At 35.3% G+C, this 20,612-nt stretch overlaps 1 protein-coding gene across 3 annotated transcripts; it reads left to right on the top strand.

Moving 5' to 3' along the window:
• The first annotated feature begins 12,114 nt into the window (after positions 1–12,114).
• LOC109014314 (external alternative NAD(P)H-ubiquinone oxidoreductase B1, mitochondrial-like) lies at positions 12,115–20,147 on the top strand. Of its 3 annotated transcripts, none has more exons than XR_004801933.1 (11): positions 12,115–12,387; positions 12,955–13,231; positions 13,534–13,740; positions 13,896–14,146; positions 15,069–15,288; positions 15,534–15,638; positions 16,391–16,654; positions 16,760–16,881; positions 19,390–19,509; positions 19,621–19,783; positions 19,962–20,147. XR_004801933.1 is itself a non-coding variant. In XM_035691883.1 (10 exons), exons 1-10 carry the CDS (start codon positions 12,299–12,301, stop codon positions 19,706–19,708), a joined length of 1,743 nt encoding a protein of 580 aa, XP_035547776.1. In that variant the 5' UTR covers positions 12,115–12,298; the 3' UTR covers positions 19,709–19,960. The 3 variants fall into 3 exon arrangements, 1 of the variants encoding a protein (XP_035547776.1); XR_004801932.1 differs by lacking the exon at positions 19,962–20,147 and adding an exon at positions 19,858–19,960; XM_035691883.1 differs by lacking the exon at positions 19,962–20,147 and having other exon boundaries at positions 19,621–19,960.
• The last annotated feature ends 465 nt before the right edge of the window (positions 20,148–20,612 follow it).

Raw genomic sequence — 20,612 nt, 5'->3', positions numbered from 1 at the left:
AATGACATAAATGTTATGTTCTCAAAGTTTTGGTGGGGGAAAAACAACAAAAAAAGGGTGGGATACAATGAAGAAGATGGGAAAAGATGGGTTTGTAGAAAGTAAAGGGAGGATTGGGTCTTAGGGACCTAGAAAGTTTCAACTTAACCCTATTAGCAAAACAAGGGTGGAGATTTACTCAAAACCCAAACTCATTGGCTGCAATGGTGTTTAAAGAGAAGTATTATAGGAACTCGACTCTCTTGGAGGCAAAACTAAGCACAAAATCCTCTTTGATATGGAGAAGCATATGGACAACAAGAGATTTGTTAAAGGAGGGGTTGAGGTGGATAGTGGGAAATGGGAGCAAGATTCAGATTCGGGGTCATAAATGGCTGCCTACACCATCCTCTTATTATGTCCAGTCACTAGTTACAATTCTAAGAGAAGACTGAAAGGTAAAAGAGGTTATTCTAAAGTAAAAAGGTGAGCGGAATGGGGAGATGGTCATAGCTATATTTGCAAGTAAAGAGGCGGAACAGATTCTTAGTCTATCACTCAGCAGAGGTAGTCCCGAGGATAAGATTATATGGGGCCCTTTTAAGAAAGGAGTATTCACATTAATGAGTGTTTACTTTCTACAGTTGGAAAGAAAAAGAAACATTAAAGGATAATCTTCAAAGGAAGAGCTAATTGATAGCAGATAGAGGAGCATTTAGGATTTAGAGGTACTAGGATTGGTGAAGGTTTTTTTTGTGGAACGCTAGAAATGACCTATTACCAACAAAAAATAATTTGTTTCATAGGAAGATTGTTGAAGACCCTTGCTAACCAATTTGTCAAAGAGAAATAGAGTCAATAATGCATGCTCTATGGGAATGTTCAGTAGCCAATGATATATGGGCAAATGATCAAAGCTATGTATAGAAGTGGAATGGTGCAAAGAATGATTTTCTACATTTATGAGAGAAGCTGATGGAAAAATTGAACAAGGCACAGTTGAAGGAGTGTGCAGTTTAGTTAAGGAGAGTGTGGTTAAGAAGAAACGAATTTGTCTTTGAAAAAAAGGCTTAACTGTCCAAAAAGAGTGTTGAAAATAGGAAGGGAAGGACTGGAGGAATTCCAGCAAGCACAGAAAACTCAGAAGAATGAAATGTTGTCACCAGTAGCTGAAACCAACAAGCTGGTGTGAGAGAAACTAGATTTGAACTTTGTGAAGGTGAATTGGGATGCTTCCCTAAATATTAACAAGAGAAGGATGGGGATGAGGATAATAATTAGAGATAAGAAGAGAGAGGCCTAGGTAGCTGTATGTGATCAAAGAAGCAACGTTCAACAACCTGAAGTAGCATAATGCTATGCACTGTGGAAAGCTATGGCGATCTGCAGGGACCTTAATTTCCAAAAGGTAATACTAGAAGGGGATGCAAAAGTTATCATAATGGTAATGAAGAGTGAAGATGAAGTTATGACTTATTATGGTCATCTAATTGAAGATATTAAAAAGGTGTTAAAAAATAAAAGTGAGTGGAGGTAAGGGTGTGCATCCGGACTGGTTTTTTTTCCGGTCCGGTTCGGAACCCAGAAATTTGGGTGTATCCGGGCGGTTTACACCCAGGCGGGTGAGAAGAATCCGGATCCGGTTCTGTGACGTGGTGTAACCGGGTCATTAAAAAAAAACGCCCCACGCTGTAAAAGTGCAAAATCCCTAACTGGATTCTTCGAATCCCTTCTGCATTTCCCCTTTTCGAATCCCTTCTGCCTACTCTCTTCGACGCAGGCGTCTCTTCTCCTTTCCGAATCCATTATGCCGTCTCTCTTCGACGCAGGCGTCTCTTCTGCTAAAGCCCTTCGTCTTTCAAAGTCCTTTACAGTTTGCGCATTTGGGAAAGAGACGCGGAGGCTACCATCCAACATTTCTGAAGTCTAAGCTCGTAAGGTATATTTCTCAAGCCCTTCTCTACTATGTCATCTCTCTTTCTCTACTCTGTTAGTTTCTGTACGGTATGGTCATCTCTCTTTCTCTACTTTGTTAGAGTCTTGCTTAGCGGATTGGGAGATTAACCGCCTTGTACGATCAACATGGATAATGCCTCCTCTAATGATGTTGCTATTGATCATGTAAGGAGGAACATAAGAGATAATGAGTTCACAATTTTGGGGGCGAGTTCATACATGTGCGATGTGCTGCACATATTTTAAACCTTATTGTATGTGATGGTTTAAAAATTATTCATGATGCTGTAAATAAGATTAGAGAAGCAATAAGATTTATGAGGTCCTCACCGGCAAGGCTTGATATGTTTAAAACGTGTGCAAATGAGCTGAATATTATGTGTGGAAAAATGGTGTGTCTAGATGTTTCTACTAGATGGAACTCATCATACCTAATGCTTAGTATTGCTGAAAAATATGAAAGAGCTTTCGTACTAATGGGAGTGAATGAGTCACAACTTTTGGCGCCTCCGTTTGAAGATTGGCAAATGGCTCGTATTTTTATTAAGTTTCTAAAAGTTTTTTATGATGCCACTTTGAAAATCTCTGGCTCATTGTATGTAACCTCTAATATATTATTTCAACAAATTTGTACAATTGAGAACACTTTGAACAACATAAGTCAGAGTGAGGATGATATGTTGATGAAGATGGCTTCTACTATGAAACTTAAGTTTGATAAATATTGGGGAAAACAGATAGGATGAACATGATTGTTTATGTAGCTTTTGTCCTTGACCCTCGATATAAGATTACAGCCTTGTCATATTAGTTAAAAATGTGCAAATGGGATGAATGCGGAGATAAAATTGAGGCCAAAGTAAGATTACTCATGAATCGTTTGATTGAACAATACCACAAGTTTTATGGGCTAGGTAGTGGAAGATCAAATATGGCTCATAGAAGTTCCTCAAGTATTATTGGTGATGACCTGGACTGTGAAGATTTTGATACAGCTCTAGAGCAATATCTTGAGAAGCAAAATAGTTCAGTACTTAGCTCGGACATGGATATGTATTTGTCGGATGTGATTGAACTAAAAATACCTGAGTTTGATATTTTGGATTGGTGGAAGAAGAACTCATTTAGATATCCCATCCTTGCGGAGATCGCACGTGATGTATTGGGCATCCCTATTTCCACCGTCGCATCCGAGTCTGCATTCAGTACTGGTGGACGTGTAATAGATCCATACCGAAGCTCATTAGCTCCGGAAACTGTCCAAGCACTAATTTGCACGCAAAATTGGTTGACTTGTGAACCACTTAGTTCTTTGGAGGTCGAGGAGTATGTAGAACGCGTTGACATCGAAGGTAAATACTTTTATTTGTTAAGTTTGATTTTTTTATTATTAATTTATCCATTTAACTTAACCTTTACATTTTTTCTACTTAAGGTAACCATCTTCCTTCAACTTCAGCAACTTAAGCAACTTTAACTTCAACTTAACCCTCTTTTTAAGGTTCCCTTTATTTTTGTAATAATTCATTATAATACTCTGTTTGTTTGGTTTATATTATTTTTCCTTCTGCATCAAGATTTCATTATCTTGTAGATTCTCTAGAATGAGCAAGAAGAAGCAGATTAATGCAGAGAGTAATGCTGGTTTGTTTTGATTTCTGCTATCTTTGCCATATAATGATGAGTTTATAATGATGAGTTTATCTTGTTTCTATTTTTTTCTTGGAGCTGATTGATTTGCCTTGTAATGTATATGGTGAACACCCCGTGTACTTAGGCTTGCAGAATCTATGTACGAGTACGAGAGTGGAAATGACAAAAAGGCATTGGAATTGCTTGGTCCAGATTTTGATGCCACTAACTGCAAGGTATGATCATATAGGAGAGATCTTGAGCTCCAAACTCCTGATTTCGCCACTAGTTCATCTTTTAAGCTCATTTACCAGAGATAGACATTGATGCAATCTTAACGTATGCAATCCTGATGTAAAACAGATTTTGAAGTAGTATTAAATATTTAAATATTATCTTTTATGATCTCATTTCTATGCTCATAAATCCATTTTGCTTTGCCATACTTTACCAATGGCTTAAAGATAAAATGCTAGCCTCAAAGAATTATGCAAGTTCTATTGGTGGAATATACTCTTCAAAGAAGTAGCTTTTCCAAATTAAGCCTCTTGGTTACCACGATGAAGTACTTTCTGTCAAAGTTAGTCTGAATGCCCTTTCCATAGGGATTGTATCTTACTTATATAGAAAAATATTTACATAGTAGTGCCAGATTTCCTGGTTTCATGGGTTGTGATGATAATATAGACAAACATCTTATGTCAAACTTGTTTGTTGCAGTTGAGCATTGGGAAACAGTGGAAGGAGCTTCTCGATTACAACGAAACAATAAGATTTATAATCCATGTAAGGATGCATTATTCAAGATGTGAAGACTAATGCATTTTGATCTTTGTAAATTTATGTTTTAGTTTAATTAGTTGTGATGTATTATTATTATTTTTTTTTTGTTCTTTGTAAATTTATGTTTTAGTTAATTAGTTGTGATGTATTATTATTTATTTTGTTTTTTGTAAATTTATGTTTTGCATTGTGATGTAACAACAATATTATTTATTTTGCATTTTTATTTATTTTGTTTGTTAATTGATTTTTTTTATAAAAATCTTTTAAAAAGTGTTTAAATTATTATTTTAAAACAATCTGGGCAATTTAAGGGTATCAGAATTAAAAAAAAAAAACAAGTGCTATACAACCAATTTTTTAAGTTTTAAAGTATTTTAAAAACAAATAAAATAAAATAAAAATCGGATTTATCCGGTTATAACCCGGATTAAATCCGGTTATAATCCAGATTCGAATTAAATCCTGATTTTAGCATCTGGATCTGGATCCGGTTATGGCCGGATATCCGGATCCGGGTCCTGATGAACACCCCTAAGTGGAGGATACAATTTGCTTATAGAGATAAAAAAGATTATGGCTTATACATTAGCTAAGGCTGAATTTGGTAATACAGTTGGTAAGGTTGAGGAAGTGGATGTTCAGGAGGATGGTTGTGGTTGGGGGAGTTATCTGAGGGTTCGGGTTTGTGTGAATTTGACATAGTCTTTGGCAAGAGGACGAACTCTAAAGGTGAATGGAGAGAGTATATGGATCCCTCTTAGTTATGAGAAAATGCCTCGCATTTGTTTTTCTTGTGGATGCATTGTTCACGGGATTAATGGATGTTGCAGTGTCATAGAAGATTCAGAGAGTAAGGAAGAGCAATATGGGGCCTGGTTGAGGGCTACCCAGTTTCAAAGAAGTAAAAACTTTAGTAACTTGTCTAGAAGGGAAGATGGGTTAAATAAATGGAGAAAGGAAGAAACTAGGCTGTTTCATGGTGAGAAAAGTAGGGATAAGAAAGAAGAAGAGGAGGCTAGAGGGGAAGATGAAGCTGAGGGGGAAAAAATGAGAGAAGAGGAAGAGAGGAGAGATGACATTTCATAAAGTTCTATTAATGGGAGTGAAGGGGAGAATAATATTTTAATTAATAAAGAGGAAGTGAATATATGGGGGGAGGACAAAATCATATAAAGAAGGGTATGGTAGAACTGTTTGAGGTGGAACTGAGAGAGGAGGTGGCTTTTCCGGTTGGAGGTATGATTACTAAAGATGGGGAGAGAGAGTTGAGTATGAGTGAGGTTGCAGTTCAGAATAAGTGCAGGAAGGGAGCAGTGCAGGCCATAAAAAAAGGAACATGGAAGAGGAAAGCAAGGAAAAAAGAAATAAGGGAGGACTTAGCAGTTATGTCTGAGAATAAAAAGGGGAATGTGGAATCTAGTTTAGAAGGGAAAGGAAGGGGAAAAAATAGAAAGAAGTGGAAATGGAGTACAAGTGCAGAGGGAGAAGATAGTGTGTTTGTAGTGGCAGACAGTTTAAGATCTCTGCATTATGGCAGAGAAGAATAAATCCAGTTTGGTCTTCATTATAGAAACAAAGATTAGAAGTAGTAGGATTGAATGTTTAAAGAGAAGATCAGATTGTGAGGGCTGCTTTAGAGTGGATCCAGTGGGGAAAAGGGGAGGACTGGCCTTATTTTGGAATATAAATGTGGGAGTAGAAATTGTGAATTATTCCCAAAGGCATATTAATGCTTGGATTATGGATGAAGGGGTTGATAAGAGATGGATGTTGACTTGTTACTATGGACAACCTGAAACTGCAAAAAAAGGAAGGAGTCATGGAATGTGTTAAAATCCTTTAAACCCCAAACCCAGGTTGGGTGGTGTGTGGTGGGGAATTTTAATGAAATTCTTGTTAACAGTGAAAAGGAAGGGGGAAGAGTTAGACCACAGGGGCAGATGGTCTTATTCAGGGAGGCTCTTACTGATGGTAATCTTTATGATTTGGGTTGAAAGAGGGATAGATTTACATGGAGTAACCTGCATGGTGATGAATCATTTACCAAAGAAAGGTTAGATAGGGATGTTGCAAACCCTGAATGGAAAGAGGAGTATAAGGAGTCATGTGTTGAAGTTTTGGTGAGTAGTACTTCTGACCATAAACCTTTATTAGTTCACGTACAGAAGCAAAAAGAAGTTGTTGGGGTTAAGAGAAGATCCTTTAAGTATGAAACAAATTGGGCCTTAGAAGATGATTGTGAACTAGTTTTAAAGACAGCATGGAAGAAGGAAGTTGAAGGGAGGAACCCCTCGAATAAGGTGGTTAAGTTACTTGACAACAACAATGTAGCTTTTTAGAAATGAAGCAGAAAGTTAAAAAATGGGGGAAAAAAGGATATTGATGAAAAATCAAAACTGTTGTAGAGGCTACATGAGGATGAAAACAGGAGTAATGCAAATGAGATAAGGAGAGTGAAAGAAGAACTGAATATGTTGTTGGACAAAGAAGATCTGAGATGGAGACAGAGGACAAAACCAAATTGTTATAAGCTTGGAGATAGTAATACAAAGTATTTCCATGCTTGTGCTAATCAAAGGAAAAAAAAATGAATCTTATTAAAGAAGTGGTGAATGAAAGTAGTAGGAGAGTCACTAGGCATGAAGAAATCGAGGAAACCTTCAGAAGGTATTTTATGAAACTATTTCAGACAACTAGTCCTAATAGAGAAGAGATTGATGATTGTATTAAAGGTATGGTAACCTCCTGAAATGAATGACTGGATCTCAAGGAGTTTTTTAAGGATAGAGGTTGAAGAGGCAGTCAAGCAAATGGGACCCTTGAAGTCCCCTGGTCCAGATGGGTTTGGACCTTGTTTCTTCCAAAACCATTGGAGTGTGGTTGCAGAGGAAGTGTGTCATGCAGCTTTATCTGTTCTTAATGGTAATTCCTTGGACTCTTCTCTTAACTATACCTTCATTGCTTTGATACCAAAAGTAAAATATCCTAAGATGGTGAGTGACTTTAGACCCATAAGACTTTGTAATGTCATTTATAAACTTATATAAAAAACCATTACGAACAGATTCAAGAAAGTGTTATCAACTATCATTTCTCCCACTCAAAGTGCTTTCCTACCTGGGAGAATGATAAGTGACAATATTATGATAGCTTACGAACTGTTACATTCTATGAAAACAAGGAAGAGGGGAAAGGTGGGAAGCATGGCCATTAAGTTGGACATGTCCAAGGCCTATGATCGAGTGGAATGGAAGTTCTTAGAGGTAGTGATGTTAAGGCTTGGTTTCTGTGAGAAATGGGTGAAGCTCATTATGAAGTGTGTCTGTTCAGTGACCTTTTCAGTGTTGATTAATGGGAAGGTAGGTCACATTTTCAAGCCTTCAAGGGGGTTAAGGCAGGGTGACCCTTTGTCACCCTATCTTTTCATTATCTGTGCTGAGGGGCTTAGCTCGATGCTTAATTTTCATGAGAAACAAAATTTTATTAGAGGGATGCAAGTGTCTCGAGGGGGAATTAGTATCAATCATCTTCTCTTTGTAGATGATTGTATACTATTTGGAAGAGCTAAATTGGAAGAATGGAATAAGATGCAAGAGCTGTTGAATAGATATGAAAAAGCCTCAGGATAGTTTTTGAACAAAGGGAAGACTTCAGTTTTTTTCAGCACTAATACTAAGGAGGAGGATAAGAGAAGGATCATGGTGGCTAGGGCTTCTGTGGCTTGTGGTAGTTATGAGAAATATTTAGGTCTTCCAGCTTTGGTAGAAAGATCTAAATACCATACTTTTAGAGCTTTAAAAGAAAGGGTCTGGCAGAGGATTTCTAGCTGGAAAAACAGCTTTCTTTCACAAGCTGGAAAAGAAGTTTTGATTAAGGCTGTGCTCCAAGCCATTCCTACATATACTATGAGTGTGTTTAAGCTTCCTGTGAAGCTGTGCAACAATATGAATGGATTATTTTCGAAATTTTGGTGGGGTAAACAGCATAAGGATGGGGGCATTCAATGGAGGAGATGAGAACATTTGGGAAAGTAAAAAGGAAACGGAGGCCTGGGATTTTGGGACTTGGAGGGTTTTAATTTAGCTCTCTTAGCTAAACAAGGGTGGAGGCTTCTAAAGTATCCTGATTCTTTAGTAGCTGTGGTTTTCAAGGAAAAGTATTTTAGGCAATCACATTTTTTGGAAGGAAAACTTGGTTATCAACCTTCATTAATATGGAGGAGCATTTGGGCTGCAAGAGATCTGCTTCAAGAGGGATTAAGGTGGAGAGTGGGGGATGGAAGTAAGATTTAGATTTGGGGATCTAAATGGCTGCCAACTCAATCATCTTTTTCAGTTCAGCCTCCAATTTCAGTATTGAGGGAAGATTCAAAGGTGGAAGAGTTGATTGACAAACAAAATAGGGTATGAGATTAATGAAGAATTAGAGCTATTTTTTCATGTGAAGAGGCTGAGCAAATTCTTAATATTCCCTTATGTAAAGGCAATGCACAAGACAAGTTAATATGGGGTCTATCAAAGAAAGGAGCTTTTACTGTCAGCAGTGCCTATTATTTGCATCTTGAAAGAGTGAGAAACAGAAGAGGTACATGTTCAAATGAAGAAATGGAAGATAAGAGATGGAGGAATATTTGGGATCTTGAAGTACCAAGAGTGGTTAAGTTATTCTTATGGAAAGCAAGAAGTAATCTGTTACCCACTAAGAAGAATTTATTCAATAGAAAAGTTGTGCAAGACCCAAAATGCCCCATCTGTTTTGCAGAAGAAGAGTCAGTCATGCATGCTCTTTGGGAATGCACATCAGCAAATGATATTTGGGCCGATGAGAGGAGTATAGTTCAGAAGTGGAGCAGTAAGGAGGAGGATTTTATGCAGTTGTGGGAGAAACTGATGGCAAGAGTGAATATGTCCCAGCTTGAAGAGATGACAGTTCTGTTTAGGAGAGTGTGGTTTAGGAGGAATGAAAGTGTTTTTGAGGAAAGACTTTCTTATCCTACGAAAATACTAATTTCAGCTAAAGAAGGTTTGGAAGAGTACAAGAAGTCACAAAGGAGGCAGAGGAAGGATGACCATCCATCAAGTGCAGCTAGTAACAAACATAAATGGCAGAAACCAGAGGCTGAGTTTGTTAAGGTCAATTTGGATGCATGACTAGACTTGAAGAGTAAGAGAATGGGAGTGTGAATTATGATTAAAGATGAGAAGGGAGAGGCAATGGTCGTTGTATGTGATTAGATGAAGTTTGTCCAGAATCCAACAATGGCAGAATGTCATGCACTCTGGAAGGTAGTGGAGTTGTGTAATGATTTAAACATCCAAAAGGCTATGTTTGAAGGAGATGCAAAGGGCATTGTTACAGCAATTAACAGTGAGGATGATGATTTGTCCAGTGTTGGTCCTTTAGTTGAAGATATACGTTCAGTGTTTAAAAATAGGACAAATTGGTCTTTACAGTTTGCATATAGAGAAAAGAATACAGTGACTCATACACTAGCTAAGGAAGCTTTGAAGTTAGTAGAAGCTAAAATTTGGATAGAAGAAATTCCAGCTTTTATTGTAAACTGTCTGGAATTAGACAAACTTTGTAACACTTAGCTACATTTGGGTAGTGAGAATACTTGAAAAGTATTGAGAATATTTGTGAATAGTTATGAGTAAAGATTGGAATGAGTTTATGGGTCCCATTGAGAGTATTTTGAGTTGTTTGGATGTGTGAAATATGTTGAGTTGTTGACTTTTGGCTAGGTAGTTGAAAAATGTGTGGGTCTCATAAATATTATAGTGATTTTATTTTTAGTAATAAATATTATAGTTATTTTATTATAGTGATTTTTTAATATTAATAAATATTGTAGTGATTTTATTTTATTTTTATATATAATAATGATTTTATTTTTAATTTATATATAATAATGATAAATATTATAATGATTTTATTTATATATATAATAGTGATAAATATTATAGTAATTTTATTTTTTATTTATATATTATAGTGATTTTATTTTTTTATTTATATATAATAGTGATAAATATTATTGATTTTAATTTTTATTTATATATAATAGTGATAAATATTATAGTAATTTTTGGAAAGATTTTGATACGAAGATGGTTCATTGCGTTTGGCATGTGAAGTATTTCTAATAGTACGAGAATATTTGAAAAATGTTGAGGTATGCTGGCTATCCAAACGTAGCCTTAAAGTTTGATTAATAAAGTGTTGAGGTTTATTTCAAAAAAAAAAAAAAAAAGAAAAAAAAGAAAGGGTTTTGATAGAAGAAGTTCCAACTTCATTTTAAATAGTCTAAAAAAGACAAACATTGTAATGGTTGAGTTCATATATGATATGCAGACGTTTACATTAAAAAAAAAAAAAAATCACGATCATGACTCATGAGATGCTAATTTTACAAAAATTACGCCGGATATGAGTACAAAGAATTTGACAAAAATAATTTTGTGACTTTATCAATATGTGGGACCTAATGTGACTTTGTTTTATTTATTTTTAAGAAATTTCACTTCACACCATGAAGCTCTTTTACTAATTGAAATTTGAGTAAAATGGGATGAGATGATTTTAAATGAATTGAATAAAATATTGTTAAAATATTATTTTTTAAAATTATTATTATTTTGAGATTTAAAAAAGTTTAATTATTTTTTATATTTTATGTAAAAATTTGAAAAAATGATAAAAATAAAATAAGATGAAATAATTTATGTATCCAAACAAGCCCTAAATGTACAATAAACTATTAAAAGTTGGCAATTGTCACCTTTAAGTTCATCAATCTTAATAGTCAGATCTTAATTAAGTTATAAACGATCAAAATCTGATAATTTAAAACACCATTTATTAATTTTGATAATTTATAGTATAAGGATATGTTTAGATATTTGGAGTATGTCATAATTTTATAAATAATAATAAAATAGTATGAGTGAAGATGTTTTATTAAATTTTAGAAAAATAAAAAAAAAAGTTGAATAAAAATATTATAAAGTTAAAAATTATTTGAATATTATTTTTATTTTGAAGTTTGTAAAAGTTGTATTGAGTTTTGAGTTTTGTTTTAAAGTTTATAAAAATTATGTTAATTTTTATGTATAATTAGGTAATGATTAGATAAAAAAAATTAAAAATTAAAAATTATTTTATATGTAAGCGATGTTTAAAAATAAATTTATGATAAATTTATAAATTTAAAAAAATATCGTAAATATTATTTGAAGGTAGAAAGTATAGATTTTATTTATTGTGGGTGTTGCCCTAATCACATCAATTAATATATTATATTTTTGAGTGATTTTATATGTCAACCACTTAAATAAAAAGTCACTATATTGGAGATCTTAAAACTTATATGAAGAACAACATTTCTCTCCATCATTATATTAGATACAATATTATAAGATCATGACACTATTTTGCGAATTTAAAAAATAAGTGTAATTAAGTTTGAGATACGTTTAAAACGAAAGACGAGTAGAAATATTATTATTTTTTAAAAATTTTTGTTATATATAATTATTTATATATATTTTATTAATATGATTAGTCAAAATAATTATTTTATATTAAAAAAATAATACAGTTAATTATATTAATAAAATACGTAAAAAAAATATGTAAAAATGATTCTACTGCATCTTAATCCGGTCCGAGTGAAACATACAAAAATCCAATCTCCCAGCAAAGAACTCAATAAAATACAGCGACGTGTCCAACCTTAATCATTTCTTTCAGAATATCAAGTCCAGCCAACTGTAAACTAACATTTTACCCTCTGTGACCTCTGTCCGTCGAACAACCTCCTTTTATCTTAAAAAGATCGTCAAAAGTCTCATCTTCTTCTTCTTCTACCTTTTCCAAAACTTTAGGCTCTCAGATCCGTTAGCAGATTCTGTCCTCTGCACTCTCAGATTCGACCTTTTTCAAAATGAAGATTCTGTCCTTCCTTAGCAGAGCTTCAAAAGCATACAAAGACTACCCTGCTTACTCTAAGCTTCTGGTCCTCTGCACTCTCAGGTTTCTCTTCCCTTCATATGCTTTCTTACTCGTTCTGCTCTGCTAGATTGGTACTATTCTCTCGTTTTTTTTTTTTTTTTTGGTCCTCAAGACACTTCAGTGAAATACATGAAATAGGAAATCTGAAAATTCCTTTTTTTATTTCTTCTCCCGGACTTGAGAAAACAAAGTCCTGTGATCAATCGTGCGTAGTATCGGTTTGGCTAGTTATGTTGTGTGTAAAATTTTAATATTTTTTTGAAAACAAGAATGCCATATTTTTCAAATTTCTCTTCCCCGTACAAAGATATCTATCCTTTAAGATTTTAGTTTTTGGATTATAGTTAGTGTTCATTATCTGGTTACTGAAGAAAACGATGGTTTTCACTCGAGTAGCACATTTTACATCTGTAGTTATCCCAACAAAGGAAATTAATTTAAAAACTATGGCCCTTTTAATGTGAAGAACATCCAGGGCTATCAAAGGTTCTCTGTTTTCTGTAGCTCGTATTCTAATCTTCTAGTCCGGAAATAAAGAACCTATCCCCCCCATTGACGATATGCTTCCTATTCCGAGAATTATTGCAGTAGTGGAGGTCTTTTGGCTTACTCAGAATCAGGACCTGACACTGGCACTGCTGGTGTTGAAACAGATCAAAAGCTGCCCAAGAAAAAGAGGGTGTTGGTACTTGGAACGGGATGGGCTGGTACTAGTTTCCTTAAGGACGTGGACGCTACGTTATACGATGTTCAGGTTGTTTCACCCCGGAACTATTTTGCATTTACTCCTTTGTTACCCAGTGTCACATGTGGCACCGTTGAAGCACGAAGCATTGTGGAGCCAATTCGAAAAATGGTGAAGAAGGTGAGAGACAAAACAAGAGCTTCGGAAATTCGTTTAGCTTTTATATTTATTTATATGATATGGTTGATCATACTACATTTACATATATCTATTTGTGTAGCTTTGTGTCTGATCGCGTGTGTATAGATTATTAAATTGGGCTCTGATGGATACGTATACATTTACATATATGAATCCTGAAATTTCAATGTTCACTCTAATTACAAGCAATTTTTTAATGAACACTTTGATTGCCCTTGAGAAATTCTTTTTGGTTTGGTAACGCATAGCAGAATATCTTTATTGTTTCTTTTCAATGACAGAGAAGAGGGGAAATTCAATTCTGGGAGGCAGAATGTGTTAAGATTGATGCGGCAAACAAAAAAGTTCTATGTCAATCAAATATTGACAACGACTTGTTGCAAAAGGGAGAATTCTTTCTGGAGTATGACTACTTGATCATCGCATTAGGAGCACAAGTAAATACTTTTAACACTCCTGGTGTCGCGGAGAACTGCCACTTTCTGAAGGTAGCCATTTCAATAGAATGGAGCTATACTGCATTTTGTCTTTGGTTCTTTCCTCCTGAGACTCTTAGATGATTGCATTATCTTGAAATTGAATAATGTAATGTACTAATTGTAAGTGTTTGATATCAATTGAAGAAGCATGACATCTCGTGCAGGAAGTAGAGGATGCTCAGAAGATCCGTAGGAGTGTGATAGATTGCTTTGAAACGGCTGTACTTCCTGGTCTCAGTGAAGATGAGAGAAGAAGAAATCTTCATTTTGTAATTGTTGGAGGGGGTCCAACAGGTATAGAATTTGCTGCAGAGTTGCACGACTTTTTTGAAGGAGATTTGGTCAAATTATATCCGACAGTTAAAGATCTAGTGAAAATAACAGTGATTCAATCAGGAGATCACATCTTGAACATGTAAGAAAAGACTCAAGCTTTTTTGCATTTTTTCAATCTTAGGCTACCACCATAAGGTTTCTTCCGTTAGTATTTAGTAATCCTTGTAATTTTCAAGATGCACTTATCTGAATCAAAGTAAAAATGTATTAGAATGGTCAAAATTCCTTCAGTTTTTCGTGTCAATTAGCTCAACTGGTAAAGTTTTTTCTTATTGTACAAGGGACTTGGAATTGAGTACCTCCTAGCTCATGTTGGGGAGAGGATTAAGGAAAAGCAGTGGGCTTCCTCTCACTGCATAGCCCATGGGTCCAATGGGCCTGCTGCATTCAAAAAAAAAAAAACAAAAGAAAGAAAGAAGGGAAAAGTGATTTTAGAAACTGCAGTCAAGTTCTCTCTTTGAAGCAACTTGACCTAATTCTGTAATTCCTTTCTGCGTAGGTGTTCATGTGAGTTGCAATTCCAAGAAACTCTAGTCAAGGGCCCGTTTGGATTCAGATATGAGTTGAGATGATTTGTGAATAGTTGTGAGATTTTTAGTTGAAATTAGATGAGATGAGATGAGGTGAGATGGTCTCATCTTACCTCTGAATCCAAACAGGCTCTACTATGTATACTTACCCTATACTGGTATACTTTTTTTAAGTTTAGTTTCATTACTTAAGTGTGGTCATTATATTCCAGCTATATCTTCAAGCTATGTAGAGCCATACACAGATTTAGATGCTGATACCCTTATGTCTCAAGCTGTCACGCATAAGTTGAAAAGCCCTGTACCAAGAAGGTCTGAAAGTATCTTTAGTGGGTTTTTGAAGCATCGGAGATTCAGATCAATCACTAAACTTTTCTAGCTTCATTCTAAGGTCAACCTTTCTGCACCGCAAGTATGTAAAGAAGATCACAGCTTAAAACTAATAAAATTTCACATTCTCTGTCTCTGTAGGTTTGATGGAAGGATTAGTTCATTTGCTGAGCAGAAATTTAAAAGAGATGGCATTGAAGTTCAAACAGGATGCCGCGTTGTCAGTGTCTCTGACAAGGAGATTAAAATGAAGGTGAAGTCAAAGGGAGAAGTTTCCTCCATGCCCCATGGATTGGTTGTATGGTCAACTGGAGTGGGGACACGTCCAGTTGTAAGGGACCTTATGGAGCAAATTGGGCAGGTTTGTTACATAAATATAATACAAGCATATGTCAGAAATAATATTAAATAGTGTGTTATGCAGTTATGGTAACTGAATAATGTAAAAGATTTAGATAGTCGATCAGTATTCTTTAATCCAATATTTTGGTTGATGTTTTACTATATTTGGAGTAAACATCATTCTTACTCTAAGCCAAGAGCAGTTATCACCATGATTGATCTGAATGCTCTAAGCACTTACAAAAAGCTCTGCTCCATATGCAGGCTAATAGACATGTTCTAGCAACTGATGAATGGCTCCGAGTAAAGGGATGTGAAGATGCCTATGCCATTGGTGACTGTGCTACAATAGATCAGCGTAAAATCAGGGTACGTGAAGTCATTAAGGCCCCGTTTGGATAGTGAGATGAGATGAGATGAGATGATTTTATATGAAAGTAAAAGTCAAATAAAATATTATTTTTTAATATTATTATTGTTTTGAGATTTGAAAATGTTGAATTGTTTATTATATTTTGTGTGAGAATTTGAGAAAGTTGTAATGATGAGATGAAACCATTTCTGTATCCAAACGGGGCCTAACTATTTGCTTTTTTTTTTAACTGATAAAAAACCCGCATGATTTTACTCTAGGACTTCAGTAAGTTCAGTGGTTCATTTATTGTGCAAGTTATCATATCACGGCAGCTTATCTGAGCTGTTAGAGGTTTAGGATTTTGGTTATGTTACCAAGCCGAATAATGCTACATACCACACTCACATCCCACTATGTATATTGCGTCACTTTTTATCACCCCTGAATCAACTTTTTCCTTCTTTTAAAGAAACAATCAAAGGTTGATGGGCAATGTAACCTCATTATTGTGGGATAAAAGTGATATGAGAGTGTGGTATGTAGAATTTTCCTACCAAACCCCTTGAGCCATAATTTGTTGAAGTGTGTTACACGTTATCTCTAGTTCATCTTTGTTTCCTTTGATAATTTTAAAACTAGCATACATAGTTTGTTAACTGCTGTCTTTGCTTCTTGAGGGTGGAGGTGGAGGAAGTTATCTTGACTACATCCAACTTGATATTTGTAATTAACGGTAATATTAAATTTCAAATCATGTTGTCTTTAGGATGATATCTCAAGCATATTTAAAGCAGCAGACAAGAACAACTCTGGTACCTTAACACTTGAAGAGTTCCGAGATGTAATAGATGACATCCGCGTAAGATATCCTCAAGTGGATCTCTATCTACAAAGCAAGCATATGAGGGATGTGACATATCTGTTGAAAGATGATCAGGGGAATGATAGGAAAGAAGTGGATATTGAAGGATTTAAGTTATCCCTTTCTCATGTAGATTCGCAGATGAAGAGCTTGCCTGCCACCGCACAGGTATGTGTCTGTCCTGTACTGGTTGGGGGTAATTTCATGTAGATTTATATCGTTTTAATATCTAAATAAGGGACTCAAAGTGCATTCTCTTATTTGGGTATTCAGGTTGCTGCTCAACAGGGTGCATATCTTTCAAGGTGCTTTAACCGCTGGCAGCAGTGTGAAGAGAATCCAGAAGGTCCTCTACGTTTTAGTGGTTCTGGGCATCATCAGTTTCTTCCTTTTAGGTATTCCATTTACTTTTATAATGCTAATCTATGTTAATTAATTATTTGGGTCATCCTACAACATATAATTTTTCTATAATGTTAAGTGAATTTGTGGTCAAATAAATTTTCTCTCAAGACAATGCAGTTACTGTATTGGAAAGTGAGATACAGTCCAACTATTACTGGCATCATTTTCTATTTAGTGGCATCTATAAAATTAAAAACATTAGAGAACAACAACTGAGAAAAACATTGAATGGTTGTGGCTAGTCAAAACTTAGAAACTAGATTGCTATGTGGACCAGTATATGGTAATGAAGTTCATCACGATCTCCATCCATTTTAATCAGCTTCCTTTGGGTAGGTCTTGGAAAACACAAAAGGTTGGAACAAGCATGGATAGGTCATAGGAGAGGCCTCGTTTGTTTTCACAATTCCTCTCAACTCATCTCATCTCATCTAATCATTACAATTTTTTCAAATTCTCACATAAAATAAAATAAACAATTCAACTTTTTCAAATTTCAAAACAAAAATAATATTAAAAAAGAAATTCTAATAATATTTTATTCAACTTTTAATTTTAATCTAAACTCATCTCATCTCATTTGCGAAAACAAACGAGGCCTAAATTTGAAATGGGAAACAAGGAATATCATGTGAAGATATTGTTTGGGACAATTGTACTAAGCCAGTATGAGTAATAGTAACAACTTCATCTGTTGGACTGCCATTAGAAACACTCACGAGGTAAATCAAAGAGAGTGGAGTTCATGTGATATGATGCCCCACTATTGGTAACCCAATCTGAGGATGTAGAAGGCGGAGCTAAATTGCAAGAGGAAGAAGAAAACTCCAGCAAGGTTGGTTGAGGGTGGTGTGGTGGGTGAAAGAGTCCCATTAGCTGGTGATATTGATATGGTTGAAGGAGATCCATTACCAGCAAGGCAGAACAAAATCAAAACACATTCTTATTCCTGCAAGGTTGTAAGGTTTGGCAAAGTACCTCAAGAGCATGTAGGAAGAGTTAGTAACGTGGACAAGTCATCCCAATGATGGTTGATATATTGTAGTAAGTTGATGGACTTTTGTTCAGTTGTTAAGGTGCACATATCTATCTTCCAGAAAATAATTACTCTGGAGAAAACTGTTGCTCTAAATCCAGCCGTGCGTTGCGAGGGCTGTTGGAGTAGATGATTGTTGACAAATGGAATGGAATTTAGAATCCAAGACAACTCCATATCATTGCATCTGTCCCATGGTGTAAGATCGGGAGATGTGGCATTAGAATGAGTGAGAGTACCGTCAACAAAGCTAAATTTACTTTTAGCATTCAACACCATTTTCATGACATGCTTCCAAGTGTATTTTTTGGCAGTGAGAGGAGATGAGACCAAAGGGATCCTGGATGTTTAGAAGAGTGGAAAAGATACAGAGAAGACACATTATGGATCGCAGTGATGCTCCAGTCCTGGAAGGTTCTGAAGAAACAGTTAGTGGACGTATTATTGATATACAGGATGGAAAATCACATAAAAAGAAAAGAAAAAGAAAAGGGAAAGAGGAATCAATCTCTGATATAATATTGAAGAATGCAAACCGAAGAAAAAGAATGATTTCTTGTGTTTTGCTTTGTGTGGACTTGTATTTAGGTCTCCTCCCATTGTCATAGAGACAATGGTATGGTGACTTTAGGGGAGAGAAAGATAGAGGATGGATCAAGTCAGATCTTTTATTTCTCTCTCTTAAAGTCACCCTGCGATTGCCATTGCCATAAATGGACAGGATCCTCTTCCATTTCTCTCTCTCTCTCTTAAAGTCAGATCATAGGCAGTAGACACACTACTCATCTCTTGAGGTTCGTCGCTACTCTCATCGGAAATTTTCAGTTCAGGGGTTAGTTTCACAAAAGAAATCTCATAGCAGAGAAATTGAGACCTAACAAAAGAAGTAAACCTGAAGTGTCCCAATAGACTGGGATGGGAAACAAATGGGTTACCTATAGTTTACTTGGCAGGCAAACTGTGTTATCATATATTGTATTACCTTCGACTTGGTTGATTAGAGCGAGACTGTCGAGGAACATCTTGTGTGTATCGTGATGCATGTGGAATTATGTGGATGAAAATCTTATTTGATGAAATTCATATGCATGAGTTGGAGGTCGGTCAGTCTATCTCATCACTCTGTCAAGTACAGAAGCTAGTTTTATTCTCTGGGATATGTGAATATGCAACTATCCTCAAAAGGATCAAAACATAGTTTACCTAACTACCAGCATGCTAGATCGTTTCTTTAGCCTTACAAGTGACTGATGTCAAAGAGTACTAGTTGCAGTTTTCTTATTACAATCTATGCAAGAAAAGGTCACTTCTGAAGAAGATGTTACATTTTTGCTAGATATAGTGGAGAAGATTATATATAGGGAGAAAATTATAATTTTTTCTTTTTTTATTTATATTTCACTCCTTTGCTTTTCATTTATCCTTCCTAACCAATGGGGTGCTGATAACTTGCAACTGCAAGGTACAAGCATTTTGGGCAATTTGCTCCTTTGGGAGGAGAGCAGGCAGCTGCAGAGCTACCTGGAGACTGGGTTTCAGTAGGTCATAGTACTCAGTGGCTCTGGTATTCTGTATATGCAAGGTAATATCATATTCAGCTGTTTGTGTTTTCCATGTGCTTGATTGTTCAGATATCAGCAGTGTGTGCATCATTATTGCATCTGATTTTAGAATAATTCTTTCCGAAATTTAGCAAGCAAGTGAGCTGGCGGACAAGGTTTCTGGTTGTATCTGATTGGACAAGAAGATTCATTTTTGGAAGAGATTCAAGCCGAATTTGAGGCAACATTTGGGAGGCCTATAAATAATATCTGATTGTACCAGTTGCAGATGCAGTCTATTTATGCACCTAACACGTACGTATATATGCTTGTGATTTTCTGTGTTTATATTCTCAATGATTGATAAATAATTGGGACACCATGTCCAGATACCATGCAATGAATGCATTGCAGACTGAGAGCAGCATCACGTGTAATAATTTAGCACCTCCTGTCATTTGATGTTATACTGCGTTGGCATCTCTCTTCTCAGATCTCCAAAGACCAGCTCTTTATTACTTCTCTAATATCAAGTTGTGCACGTCAATGCCAAGCATCCGTTCTCACAGAAGGAAAGTATTTTCTTAACGGACCAACAGGGAAAACTGTCGCCCAGTAAGTCAGGATTTTAGTTCTTTTAATGCTTTTAATGACACCATCAGAAATTTGTAAAATATAAAAGAAAAAATCTTCTTCACACTCTACTGTTGGTAGAAGTCCCAGCACACCTAACGTGCTGGGTTGAAAAAAAAAAAAAAAAAAAACTATGTGAGGTGTGTGGAGAGGGCAATGTACAGTAGGCTGATCTCTAGTATTTCTCAATATAAAAATAATATGTGAATAAAGAAAAAAGTTCAAGATTTAAGAAAGATGGCAATTCGTAAAACTTAATAGTTAAACAAAAATTACTGTAATTTTTTTATTGATAATTATATAAAGAGTTATATTCATCATTTCTATACCACATACCTGCTAAGAAAAAAATTAAAAATATACAAAATAAAAACAGATGTATAGAAGTTCTTGAAAAAAAAATAGCTAACATTATTTAAGAAAACAACTCCAATACTGATTTGGTGAAAACTAAATACTTTATGCCATTCACATGAGTATTTTATAATAAACAAAAAACACACGGAGCCCA

This window comes from Juglans regia, chromosome 1 (assembly GCF_001411555.2).
Source record: "Juglans regia cultivar Chandler chromosome 1, Walnut 2.0, whole genome shotgun sequence".
NCBI lineage: Eukaryota > Viridiplantae > Streptophyta > Magnoliopsida > Fagales > Juglandaceae > Juglans > Juglans regia.
This window is presented reverse-complemented; position numbering and strand designations above follow the sequence as displayed.